Source organism: Lepisosteus oculatus, chromosome 2 (assembly GCF_040954835.1).
Source record: "Lepisosteus oculatus isolate fLepOcu1 chromosome 2, fLepOcu1.hap2, whole genome shotgun sequence".
In the NCBI taxonomy this organism is placed as follows: Eukaryota; Metazoa; Chordata; class Actinopteri; order Semionotiformes; family Lepisosteidae; genus Lepisosteus; species Lepisosteus oculatus.
The window spans coordinates 78,044,480-78,056,704 of record NC_090697.1 but is presented as its reverse complement, the minus strand read 5'-3'; the positions used below and the strand labels follow the sequence as shown (position 1 = coordinate 78,056,704).

Sequence of the window (12,225 nt, the reverse complement as noted above, 5' to 3'; positions counted from 1 at the left end):
GTTTAATCTACTTCATGTAAATTGTGTTCAAGGAGTTGTTAGCTCATGACTCATACTTTCTTTTGCAGAGGATTTAAAACGGTCATGTTAGAAAAAACTCGGGGTGAGATTTGGCTTCATGTATTTGAATATCCTACAGAATGCAGGATGTCCTGTCTAGTCGGTCTGCAGCAGAGTTACACTAGTGGCCAGCATGTGTTTGTGACAGCGTAGCGTGAAGACAAAAGGCTAGACGAATAGAATGTATTTGTTTCAAAAGGCACAATTTAATTCCTATTTTATTGCGATTTCAAATTATAATACACATTTTTACAAAGCCACATACACATTTGATTAAACAAATGGACAACACCTACATCTATAAAACAATATTAAAAAAGTCCTGGAGAGGAATGTCTTACGGGGATCACAAGCACATGGAAGCTCAGCCCGAATGTGACCGGCCCCCTGGCCCCCGGAGGGGCACAGATCTGCCAGAGCTGATCTCCTTCAGGAAAATAGCCCGTCTGCAGGTTTACAGAGTGTCTGCAGTGTGGGCCTGCCCTCGTTGAAACTCTGATGAACCCCTGATCATCTTCCTCTCTTAAGAAGGAATAGCAATGGAAGTAAAACAAAGACAAAGAAAGGGTCTTCTGCCGAGCACCATAAAAATAACAGTCCACTGAACCACTGACGAGAGAGAAATGGCTCAGGAGACAGTCCTTCACATTTTCGTGTCACTGCGCTGAGCTGTGTCAACAGCTGTGAACTTCCGGCACAGGTGAACCCCTCCAGTCTGGCCGTAGGAACCCAAGGCTCTCAGTGCGTGTCAGGTGACCCAAACCCACTAACAGCCCTTTCCTGGTGCAGCCCTGTGTCAGCACAGCCCCTGTGGCAGCAGCAGTCCCCCAGAAGCAACGTTTTCTCGCAGCTCTGCAGCAGGTGGGCAGGTCACCTACAGAGCAGCCGCACATCCTTGTTCTTCTTGCACGGCCCCTCAATCCCACGAGCAAACAGTCGGATTAGCTGGCAGTGCACTCTGGAAGCACAGACACACGGCTCTGGTCAGCTCACGCTCGCACATGCGCACACGCGCACACACACCTCTGGCCAGCCCGCACAGATGAGGGCCCTGCCACAGACAGCTCACCTGGCCAGTATAGCAGTGTGTGGCAGCACCTCTCCATCGCAGTTCCAGCAGGAGCGAGAGCGAACGTCTCCACAAACCCCACACAGGACCTGCTTCTTCCTTCTCTCCAGCCTCTTCTTCGCCGAGCCGCTGTCTCTCTCTGCCACTGGCTGGTACTTACACACGTCAGCTGTGGGACTCTGTTCTTCATCATCTTCATCATCCTCCTCTTCATTGGGAGGAGAAAACCTCAGTGCCTTGACTCGGTAGACATCGACAAAGGGGAGATCAAACTGCCAGACAGAGAGAGAAGGGTCAATACACACCAACTACACACTGACACTGTCCTGCTGCACACAGAGAGAGAGGGTTTAATAAACACACTCCTCCTGCACACTACTGTACACTGACACTGCACTGAGAGAGAGGGGGGTTAATACACACACTCCTCCTGCACACTACTGTACACTGACACTGCACTGAGAGAGAGGGGGGTTAATATACATATTCCCCTCACCACTGAACACTGTGCGTCTGTCCAAGTGAGCTGGCCAGAGGTGCGTGTGTCTGTCTGTACCTTTTAGCTCCCGCTCCCTCTCTCACCTGGTCCTTGTTGTTGGTGTGCCGACTCAGGTGTGTCAGGAAGGACCAGCGAGAACACTGCCTGACCAGGATGAGGTCAGCGGTGCCATCGGCCAGGTGGGCAGAAGGAGACAGGCCGTCAGGGCTCTTGGGACAGGCGCTGGACATGCAGGTCAGGTTGATTGCTCGGAAACGGCCCTCCACAGTGTGCCACTGCCCCTCTCCATCACTGGAACTCGCTTCAGAGAGAGGCCATTAATGAGCAGTGTACACTAACACTGCACCAAGAGGAAAATACGGACTTGGGCTCTACATTGTGTATTGCACTTCTCTATATGCACCGTGATTCCCTGTCATTTCAATACACCTGTTTTGAATCCTGTGGCTGTGGCAGACAGGAGGGGACAGAAAGGGGGAAACAAGTGCCTCTACACTGCTGGACACCACCACTGAACAGACACAGAGAGCGGTCGGTACTGAAGCAGCAGGTGAAACAAGGCAGGGCTTTTGCACAGCTGTGAAGTGCTCAGGGCTCTGAAGCAGTAGCTCTTACCTGGAGACTGGAAGCTGTCCTGGGAGAGAGTGTCCAGAGAAGAATCTGTCTGGCTGCAAAGCCGCTCTGTACTCTCGGAGCACACCAGACACCTGCAAGCACAGATAGACTGCTCAACTCCAGGACAGACAAGCATTCCTCACTGAAGAGAGAGTTCTGACACAGCACAGGGGCTCGGGGCAAGAAGAAAGTTACCCCCCTGGCTAGGCACTAATTAGCTTGTACAGAAGTATTTTTTTCCTAATGCCTAGCTGGTGTAAAGGTATATTTACCTTGTGCAAATAATTATTTACTCTGTGTACGTCATGGCATTTATGTAGTGTAGAAGGGTTTTTAACAAGAACAGAACGGTTTTTACCCTGAGCGACAGCGCGTTTTGTCTCGGGGGCTGGAAGTCTGATTGTCTGCTAACAGGTACTCTACAGTTCCCCGATAGGAACGATTACTCAGGAACATCATCAGACCTGAAAGAAGGAAAGAGCTTGTTAACACACTACTCTCTGATGTGCAGAGAAACTGCTCTGACACAGGTGAGGAAGCCAATGACAGACACAGATCAGCAGACTCTGACAGAGGCAGCCCAGAAAAGAGAGACAGAGGAGGAAAAAGACAGGACAGAAGAAAAGAGCCTGGGAGAGGGAGAGAGAGAGAGAGTGTTCCCTGACCCGAGTAGTCATATCTGACTGGTCCCATCCAGCGATGCCTGTCACTATCCTCCAGCACATCACCATAGAAACCATATCCCACCAGCGAGACAGAGTAGCGGACCAGCTGGTTCCGATGATGCACTGAGCACACATCCAGGGGCTGGTCGTCACCTAGGAGAGACGGAGCAGTCGGTGTCACTGGCCAGTGATTGAGCAAGCTGTAATGTGATGTGATTTCACACTGCACACAGTCTAATTTATTATACCTTGAGGCAGAAAGGGTATGGTGGGTTTTACCTTGTTGATTTGATGTATTAACTTTGTTTTCCCAAGGATGGACCATTCTTTTGCCATGACTTATTTAACTGTGCGATATTTTAATAAACTTATGCAGGTGGATGCTGGATGGTGGTGGTGGAGGGAATCCCCATTACCTGTAAAGCGCTATAAAGTCTTTGTGTGGAGTGTCCAGAAAAGCGCTACATAAGTGTAAGCAATTATTGCATGACATCCCACAGTAAACTTTATTGAGAGTAGCTGTGTGACTGAGCGGCCTGCTGGGTTACCTATGATGATGTGAAGGGCAGAGGTGATGGGGTCATTCACTCCCACTGTGGCAAAGCACACGCAGTCTGTGGACCCTGAGGGATGCAAACACACACAGCAGGGTTATGCAGGTGCCTGCAACAGCACAGGCTGGAGCCCCAGGGACCAGGCCTACCTGCAGGGATGATGCCTATCCTCAGACTGCAGGGCTGCAGGGTCACTGTGGGGTCATGCTCTGATATCCCCGCCTCCAGCTGTGTCCGTCCAATCAGGCCATGCATCAGCTCACTGAACATTCCATCCCCGCCCACACAGACCAGCCTGCACACAGACACCGAAGCGTCATTCACTGATACACACTTCTGTGTGGATGTAAAGGCTTTTACATGAAGTTGCACAGTGCAAGTGTGTTCACAGTTGTCATATCATACGATAATCTGTCAGCTATGGAATCAGAAGAGATTACTTAATTAATTCTGACAAATCACATCGACCAATAATAAGCAGGGAATGCTCTAACCCTAGGGTTAGAAGGCTCATTTCAGAACTGTATTACGTGGTCCTGTGGGATTTTTTTATTTCTGTTTAAATTGCATCATAGCCTTTTGGCTGTACTTAATTAACACAAAATAAGAATTATTGAAATGAATAACTGTTTTTTCATTTAGGTTTGAAAAGTGAAATACACAAGGATGGACTGTTAATGCAAAGAATACAGAAAATGTCAACCTGTGAGAAGACCCCCGTCCCTCCCTCACTCACCCGTCAAACCCACCCAGGTCCTTCTTCAGGATGTGGTCCCTGGCCTGGTTTGCTCTCTCCGTTTCTAGCAGAGACAGGAAAGTAAGAGGTGTACAGCATCTGGATCAGAGAGTCTGAAACTGGGAAATTTGCAGGAGTCTTGTAAACTATCGCTCTGGTTTTTTTCAATATTTCCGTTGTCTTCTCCATCTGCCCCTTCTCTCCCAGCCTCTTTCTGCCGCCTCCCCTGTCTTCCCCACACCAGCCTCCCGTCCCTCCAATCCAGACCATAAAGAAAGTCCAAGAGTCCGTCCCTCCCTCTCTCACCAACCACATGTGTGCTGATGCCTGCCAGCTCAAACAGGGGCACGATCTGCGACTGGTAGATCTTCCGACCACACCTCCGCCCCCCGAAGGGGTTAATAAACACCAGCAGCCGGCGAGGACGAGTGTCACCTGAGAGAAGAGAAGGAAAGAGAGGGGTTCATACAGACACACTGACTGGACACTCCAGTACATTAACACTGCACTGAGAGAGAGAGTTCTTCCAGTTAATATCTGAACACCCATTTTAGTTTGTAAAAACTAGATCCAGTATTCTCACTCCAGCCAGCCTGGTCCTTGTGGGTTGGCGTTGGCGCGAGGTTTAAGATAAGATCGAGTTCAAAGTCAGCCTGTGGGTCAGGAGTACATTGGCACTGCTCATGCTGAGCAATTCTGCTCTTGGATACTGGCAGATGTTCACACTGTATCCCTCCTTCTTTTGTCTCTCTCTATCGTGTGAGTCAACATTGTTATTAAACTTCTCATTGCCCTCAGGTCAATAAAACATTTAATAGCAGCACCACCTAAAGACATTCGCCCTGCTACCACAGGAACAGCTAGGGGAGTGTCGTCTCTCACGTGTCAGCAGTGACCCATTTGTACTGGTGCGTATCAGAGGGCAGAGGGATCGAGTGTGCACAGTGACACCTTTGTACTGGTGCGTATCAGAGGGCAGAGCGATCGAGTGCACAGTGACCCGTTTGTACTGGTGCGTATCAGAGGGCAGAGCAATCGAGTGTGCGCAGTGACCCCTTTGTACTGGTGCGTATCAGAGGGCAGAGCGATCGAGTGCACAGTGCTGCACATCGCAGTACACAGCACAGCGCTGCATCTTTGCTACATGCTTTCTGCATCAGCATCTCGATTATTGTACAACATACAATTGCATGGTATTCACATCATACCATAAAAAGAATACATCATCAGACCATACTAAAATACAATGTCTAAAAATAGTAATGATGGTGTCACAATTCCTACTGCATTTAGGACAGTAGCTCCACAGCCTTGCTACACAGCAGAATAAAATCCATTCACCCAAAGACTGCCTCACTGAATCAGTGACAGTGCGAACACAAGGTGGAGTGGAGCATACTGTAGCATGAGAGCAGTTCATTGTGGTAAGGGGGCATGAGACCATTCAAAGCTTTAAATGCAAGTAAGAGAACTTTGTATTGAATTCTTAATATTTCAGGGAGCCACATGTGTCCAAGGTCAAAAGTAGAAACTATAGCAAAATACATTTGCATTACGCTGTGAGAAGCCACCTTTTAAGGCGCTATATAAAAAAGTTTATTATTATATTATTATTATTTAAAATCAAGAACAGGAGGAACTCCTTTAAGAAAAAGGTCTGTAGGAGTCTGGAACAAGCTGCCCAGCAATGTTGCTGAAGCTAATATCCTACTTTTTTCAATAAAATGCTGGGCAAGATTCTTGGAACAATTAGCAACTAGTAACCAAAAGGGCTAGATTGATTAAATGGCCAAGGCAGAATAAAGATATCTCCTTGCTGACACGACCACTGCAGAGAAATGTCTCCCAACACACAGAACTGATGACACTAACAGACAGACAACAGTGGAAAACATCAGACAGTATTACAGTGCAACATGACATGCACCAGTGACTTGAAGCCTCCTTGAGCAAACAGCTGGATGAACTTGGATCAACTGGATCAATTAGCCATTAACTACCAAACAAGCTAGATGAGCTCAATGTCTCATCTCTTTCATATTGGAGCTTATATTCCAATGACTTACTGTGCTGCTGAACTCTGCTCCTCAGCCCGTTCACCCACTGGTCCCGCAGGTCCTGGCTGGGAGCCGTGAAGACAGTCCGCCCCACAGACCAGCGAGGACTCCTGCTGCTCCGCTGCACGTAAAACACTGGACACACGCAGACACGGGCCAGGGGTGGACACATGCACGCAGACACGGGCCAGACACACACCCAGACACAGGCCAGGGGTGGACACACGCACGCAGACACGGGACAAGACATGGTAAGACCCCACTGCTTTGATCATTCCTCTATGATGGCTGTAATTGCTGCCAAAATGACTTCCACCAAATATTGAGCTCACTGGTCTGAATACTTGTGCAACTGACATTTCAATTACTGTAACTTATCTTTCTTCTGGAAGTCTTCAATTTAAACATTCAGATTTTGAATAAAATATTTGGTTGAAGTAAAACATTAGACATCATTTTGTAATTTTACCAAATGTGCCACCACAGTGTGGGTCTGAGTACTTCTGACACGCCTGTGTCACAGACTGGATGGCGCTGAGCTCAACGCCAGAATCAGGGGTGCTGCAGCTCCAGGCCACAGTGGGCTGCTCCACAGAGTATATAAGGCCTCGAGCCAAAGAGGACTCACCGGTGAAGTCTCTCACAGAGTCCTCTTTGTTGCGGTTGGGCAGAATCTGCGTCTTCCCCTCTTCCACTGCAATCAGCTCCATCACTGGCACAACCTTCACCTTTTCTGCAGCAATACACAGAGAAGCTCAGTGTCCAGCAGTGCCTGGCAGGGAGACCCGACTCTCACTGCTCAGCCATCTTTAGAAGCACCACCAGGTCGTGGTAAACCTACCTTCCAATTTAAAGTAATTTTGTGCAGGAAAATATCAAAAACATATATGTCTATACATCAGTACAATATTACAAAAACCTAAAAAGGGATTATTACACTGCTGTGTGACTGTGTTCAGTGGAGAGGGGCAGTCACTAGTGCTGCTGGAACTGCTGCAGACAGGCCTTTAAGCATTAAGGTGAAAGCAGATTAAACACAGAGCCTACCATTACAGAAACAGGGTTCAACCAGAGCAGATGTTTAATTAGTTGGTGATTATTGGAATTACTTAGTTGCACTTAAGCCACTGTTTTACCAAAGACCTGCACTGGACTAGACAGAGGACAATCTCCTCTAGAGCAGTCTCCTGAGTCTCTCTGAATTGTCAGCTCTTTCAGGGAGTTGAAGAAGGGACATCATGGTGCTGCTAAACACCAGGTGGATCAGTTCAACATGTCTCCCATGTGAGGAGCTGTTTAGAACTTGAGGTGACAGGCGCCACGCTGGAGTCCGGAGCCCCTGTGTCAGGTGAGGGTTTGGCTCCCGTGATAAAGCTCAAGGGTGAAGGAGACAGCAGAAATGTGCGGGTAGCAGGGTGCTGCAGTCCAGCTCCCACAGCTTCTGCCTTGTGTTCGTGAGAGGCATTTTTCAAATATTTCCACTTGCTATTCTGAGACACTGAAACTGACAGAACCAGACAGACTAAGATCCCGGGTGAGGGGAGGATAACTCCTTGTGCATTCTGTCTAGCAACATCCCTGTCATTCCAACAGAGCTGCCTGGTAAGGCTGCCGATCTGCGGCTTTTCAACCGGCAGCCACCTCTGCCCTGTGCGAGGACAGAGACAGACACCAGGACAGCCCAAAGTCCACATCCCTTCAGCTTATAAATGTTTCATCCTCAGCAACACTGTGCACACAGCTCTACGAGAAACAGAAACATTGCCTTTGTTGGACAATAACTTCACATAGAGATGGAAGGAAATGGTTGATCAAAGAATGTTTTGTCCAAAGCAAATCAAAATGTTTATTCTGTCCAGCTACCTTCATATCCATGCATGAGAATTCCCATTGTGAACATATATATACACAATATGTTTGTATTTATTTGTACAATAGGTTTGTATTTTAAGCTCACACCTGAAGAAGGCTCCACGGCCGAAACTTTGTGTTTTCTTTCTTCTTTTTTTTCAGCATGGAATAAACCTATTACTTGTTCCTTTGCAGCCTACACATGCTGACGCAGCTACACACCTGAACATATACAGTATATCCAATTCTTTGCCTTTGTCTGTTTTACTCAGTGCAGAGCCGACAGAAATGCAGTTTCTGCTGCCAGTTCCAGCTGCCATGCTGTGCCCAGGCTGTCCCAGCCCCAGCTCTGAACTCAGAGGTGTGCTGTGGGCTCAGCAGAGCCCATTCACAAGCCACAGACCGGAACCAGCCGACCAGCTGCAGGCTCTTGGGCAGCAGGTTCAGATCCTGGGTGGGGCACTGTTGTTGTTCCAAAGAACTGCACTCAGACAGCTCCAGGAAACACAGCTCTATGACTGGGTGCAAGCGTTAGTGAGTTTCAACTAATATAGCCCCAAATAAATTCAAACAGTAATAAGGACTACAACACAGTCCTGTGTGGCAGGACTCCTGCTGTCGCCTGTTTCTCTAGGCTACATGGACAGTGCTCAGTGTATTCTAGCACACTTAAGACAGTCACTGGTGCCAGACTTCTTTCGATTTAAACAAGAGAATGGAAACCATAACAATGACAAAACGTGCTGTCTTAAAGGCTTCTCATGTCATCAATTCCATCACGAAATTTGAACCAGGTAACTGGCACTTCTCTTTCGTTCAAATGATGCCGTAAGTAATCAGATCTGTGTCAGTTTCAATAAAGCTATAGTAATATCCATAACGGTGGACAATTCATGTATATTTGGATAAGCTGAATAGTAAACAACAATCCCATGATAATACAAGATCTAGCCGTACATCTGCGTGGAAACCGTGAGCTGCTGCACTCGGCGACTCCGGAAAGGAAGAGACCAGCCTGGCGTAGCGCGCGGCCGGGTCGAACCCTTACCCGGATCCTCGCGATTCCTGGGGTCCAGCGGGGTCCATCTGAAGTAGGACCAGCTCAGCAGGGCCGAGTACTTCTTCCTGCCCACCCGCAGACTCGACTGCACCCAATCCATTTCCTCGGTACCACCCAGCCTGGGTCTGATCGGATCAAAAAGCTGACAACGCGGCGTGGGGAGGCGCGCTGCTCTCCGGTCACTAAGCTGGGATGTTTATTGTCTCCCTCTTCTCCTTGACCAATGCTGTCCAGTCTCAGAGTGGCCGGTACTGCGCTGTACTGACAGGCAGACCACTTGTTATTAACAAGATTTCCGGTCTGAAACTAACCCTGCAATTTGTTTCCGTGGACTGTCCCCTCTACCTGTCCCCCTCTGTCCTGCGTGCCGGCCTCTCACCTGTGTTTTGAATGCCGCTCTCTGATTGGCTCGGCCCTAAGAAGACGCCCCCTCACGAGTTAAATTTCCTGCTGTTTCCTGAGGTGCGCTGCCCTCTGGGTGACGTCATCCGCCCCAGGAGAGCGAAACACTATCCGCCCTGGAGTCAGAAGTAGGTCAGAGACACGAACCAGCTTCTGTTTTTCTTGACGTTCAGACTGCTGTTCTGCACGGTGGCTGTCTGTACTCTAATATTTTTATATTAAAATAGTTCCGCCTTTCGCCCCTCGTGTGAACGATTTCACTGACTTTTCTGTTTGCTTCGTTTAACGGGGATCTCCTGAACAATCGGAAACAAAATTATCTTTAAATTAGGATCAGGGCTTCCGTCTTCTCTCAACAACATACTAATTTCTATTCAAATCTTCTCCAATCATGTATAGGTTTTAGCGATTCACACCTCGTGTTTCACCTTTCTGCTCTTCACCGTAGAAATAATCTTTACTTGTTCATTTTTGAGGTATGTTTGTTAAACCCAGTGGGTTTAGAATTGTAAACTTGTTAACTCCTCCTGGTTAAGCGAATGATCCAGTGTGGCCATACAGTCGCTCAACCTCCAGAGCAGCGCTGCCCAGCCTTGGTCCTTTTGACCCCAGTGTGTCCTGTCTGTTTATCCCAGTGTGTCTTGTCTGCTGACCCCAGTGTGTCCTGTCTGTCGATCCCAGTGTGTCCTGTCTGCTGACCCCAGTGTGTCCTGTCTACTGACCCCAGTGTGTCCTGGTCTCAACTCAGCTACTCCTCCAGGGTCTTTATCGAGCAGATGACTTTGTTGATAACATATTTTCGTTTCAGTTTTTTTTTCACTCCTACATAAGTTCCATTATAAAAACTCTATAAGATTTTTTATGTGTAAAATAATATGCTCAAACTTTTTAGAACTGTTAGAAGAATTTGAGTTCAATCATTAAAAACTTTAAAATAACCAAGGAAGAGAATTGCATCCTTTGCAACTGAAGAAGCACAACGGTCTATATTTCATTATGTAATGACTTTATCATGTGACAAAAACTGCTGTAAACCCTAATTATACTTAATATTTAGAAAACCGATTATTTAAGTAAAAGGATACTTTTTCCCATACCGGGAGTCGAACCCGGGCCGCCTGGGTGAAAACCAGGAATCCTAACCGCTAGACCATATGGGAAGGCGTGTGGCTTTTGTACTGAGGTGCCATACTCGGAGAAATATGACGTCACTTGGCTCTGCGTTGAATGTTCCACCTTGTGGTCACTGTCAGAATTGACAGCTCGATTCTCTCAAGTCTTATTCCATTTTTAATTTATTTATTTGGCAGACGCGTTTATCCAAGACAAGTTACAATCGCTTTCCCGTGAAAATGCAAGGGTGCGTATTCCAGCCGAGTTCTTAACTGGAAATTTGCTCCAGTTTTCCGTGTGAGCCACATTCTTACTTTAATTTTAAAATTTAAGGATTTGATTCTAGAACTACCGTCTCTTTTTACTTGCTGGGTGAATATTGTTTTGCGTCTCACCACAGTTTTAACGGTTTATTATTAATAGTGCTGTCCACACACAGGCAGGGAGTCAAACATTCACATCACATCCCTTTAAACAACAGCTTTTCCCATTTAACGCAAACGCCTGCAGCACCAGCCTCCGAGTCAGCAGCTCCCTACTCTCAGGTGTTCCCAGCAGGTGGACTGTTTACAAGCTGGGTCAGGCTGTTATTGTACTGTATCACCCCACCAGGGAACAGCCCTCAAGGCTGCTTTCTGCCCAAAGATTTAACAGACAACAGTATCGTAGGAATCAGGTTCAGACAAGTTCAAGCCATTCAAGGGGAAGAAGGATAAAGAATCAATAATGAATTATAAAAAATATCACAGATGACTTAAAAGGGTTTGGGAAAAGAGATTTCTTGACGCTATAGGTTTTGTGTCATCAGAGTATCTGAGCAAGAAGACAAGTTCATGTCTCTGAATGAGCTGTAATGTAAAAAGACACATCATATCCAGTATTAGCATACATTGTATAAACAACGTATATATATATATTTATGTATTTATATTTTTGTGACAGTTTCAAAACCAGTGACTTCATTGAGATACTAATTTGCAGAATTTAGGTTCAGAAAATATCAGCATGTATTGAGGGTCTTAGAAGTATAGAAAATATACAAATTATTATAGTATATCATGGTATAAATTGCATGCTAATATACATAAAATATGATTTAGAGATGGAATTGTTTTTTAAGAAAAGGACGAATGTCATTATTTCAGCAGGGGAAGCACAGCTCCCAGCCTCCATGGCCAGAATTGAACTGGAAAACAAACCAGATAGAGGTGTTCAAGGAGGCAACAGGCTAGAGAACCTGGAACAGCAGCACTTGATGTCCATGCTGTGGCAATTAAAGAACAACATGGGTTCTCATCAGTGTTTCAGTTTCAAACAGCAATAACAGAAGAGCAAGACAATTTATACCACTCGTTTAAAATCAATCTGAGGAATCATTTTAAGTTGAAGGTTCAATTTTGACCTTTTTTTGATCAAGAATCATTTTTATGTTACAATTCTTTATATGTACAATTTTCATGTTGAGACATTTGCTATTTTGAGCTGCAGTTAGATTTATACCTTACTGATCCCACACATAAACACAGATATGACTAAATATAGAT

At 46.5% G+C, this 12,225-nt stretch overlaps 1 protein-coding gene and 1 non-coding gene across 3 annotated transcripts; both read right to left on the bottom strand.

Moving 5' to 3' along the window:
• Window positions 1-246: 246 nt before the first annotated feature.
• Window positions 247-9,570, bottom strand: LOC102683222 (ceramide kinase). Of its 2 annotated transcripts, none has more exons than XM_015359266.2 (13): window positions 9,155-9,569; window positions 6,884-6,988; window positions 6,265-6,390; window positions 4,505-4,633; window positions 4,199-4,262; window positions 3,612-3,757; window positions 3,457-3,531; window positions 2,909-3,061; window positions 2,602-2,707; window positions 2,244-2,335; window positions 1,712-1,929; window positions 1,130-1,401; window positions 247-1,018 (listed from the first exon to the last, which is right to left on the bottom strand). In XM_015359266.2, the coding sequence occupies exons 1-13, from the start codon at window positions 9,264-9,266 to the stop codon at window positions 931-933; spliced, it is 1,686 nt and encodes a 561-aa protein (XP_015214752.2). In that variant the 5' UTR covers window positions 9,267-9,569; the 3' UTR covers window positions 247-930. The 2 variants fall into 2 exon arrangements, with proteins under 2 accessions (XP_015214752.2, XP_015215409.2); XM_015359923.2 differs by having other exon boundaries at window positions 927-1,018; window positions 1,290-1,401; window positions 9,155-9,570.
• Window positions 9,571-10,656: 1,086 nt separating this feature from the next.
• Window positions 10,657-10,728, bottom strand: trnae-uuc (transfer RNA glutamic acid (anticodon UUC)). Its single transcript has one exon. It is a non-coding gene; the product is annotated as a tRNA-Glu (tRNA).
• Between the last annotated feature and the right edge of the window lie 1,497 nt (window positions 10,729-12,225).

Bases quoted from the DNA above. Each gene is read 5' to 3' on its own strand.
- LOC102683222 (XM_015359266.2), bottom strand. From the start codon at position 9,266: ATGGATTGGGTGCAGTCGAGTCTGCGGGTGGGCAGGAAGAAGTACTCG. The intron at 2,708-2,908 runs GTCAGGGAACAC...TCCTTCTTTCAG, and splicing joins AGTCAGATATGACTACTCGG to GTCTGATGATGTTCCTGAGT. The intron at 1,019-1,129 runs GTGAGCTGTCTG...CTGTGCTTCCAG, and splicing joins CACACTGCTATACTGGCCAG to AGTGCACTGCCAGCTAATCC.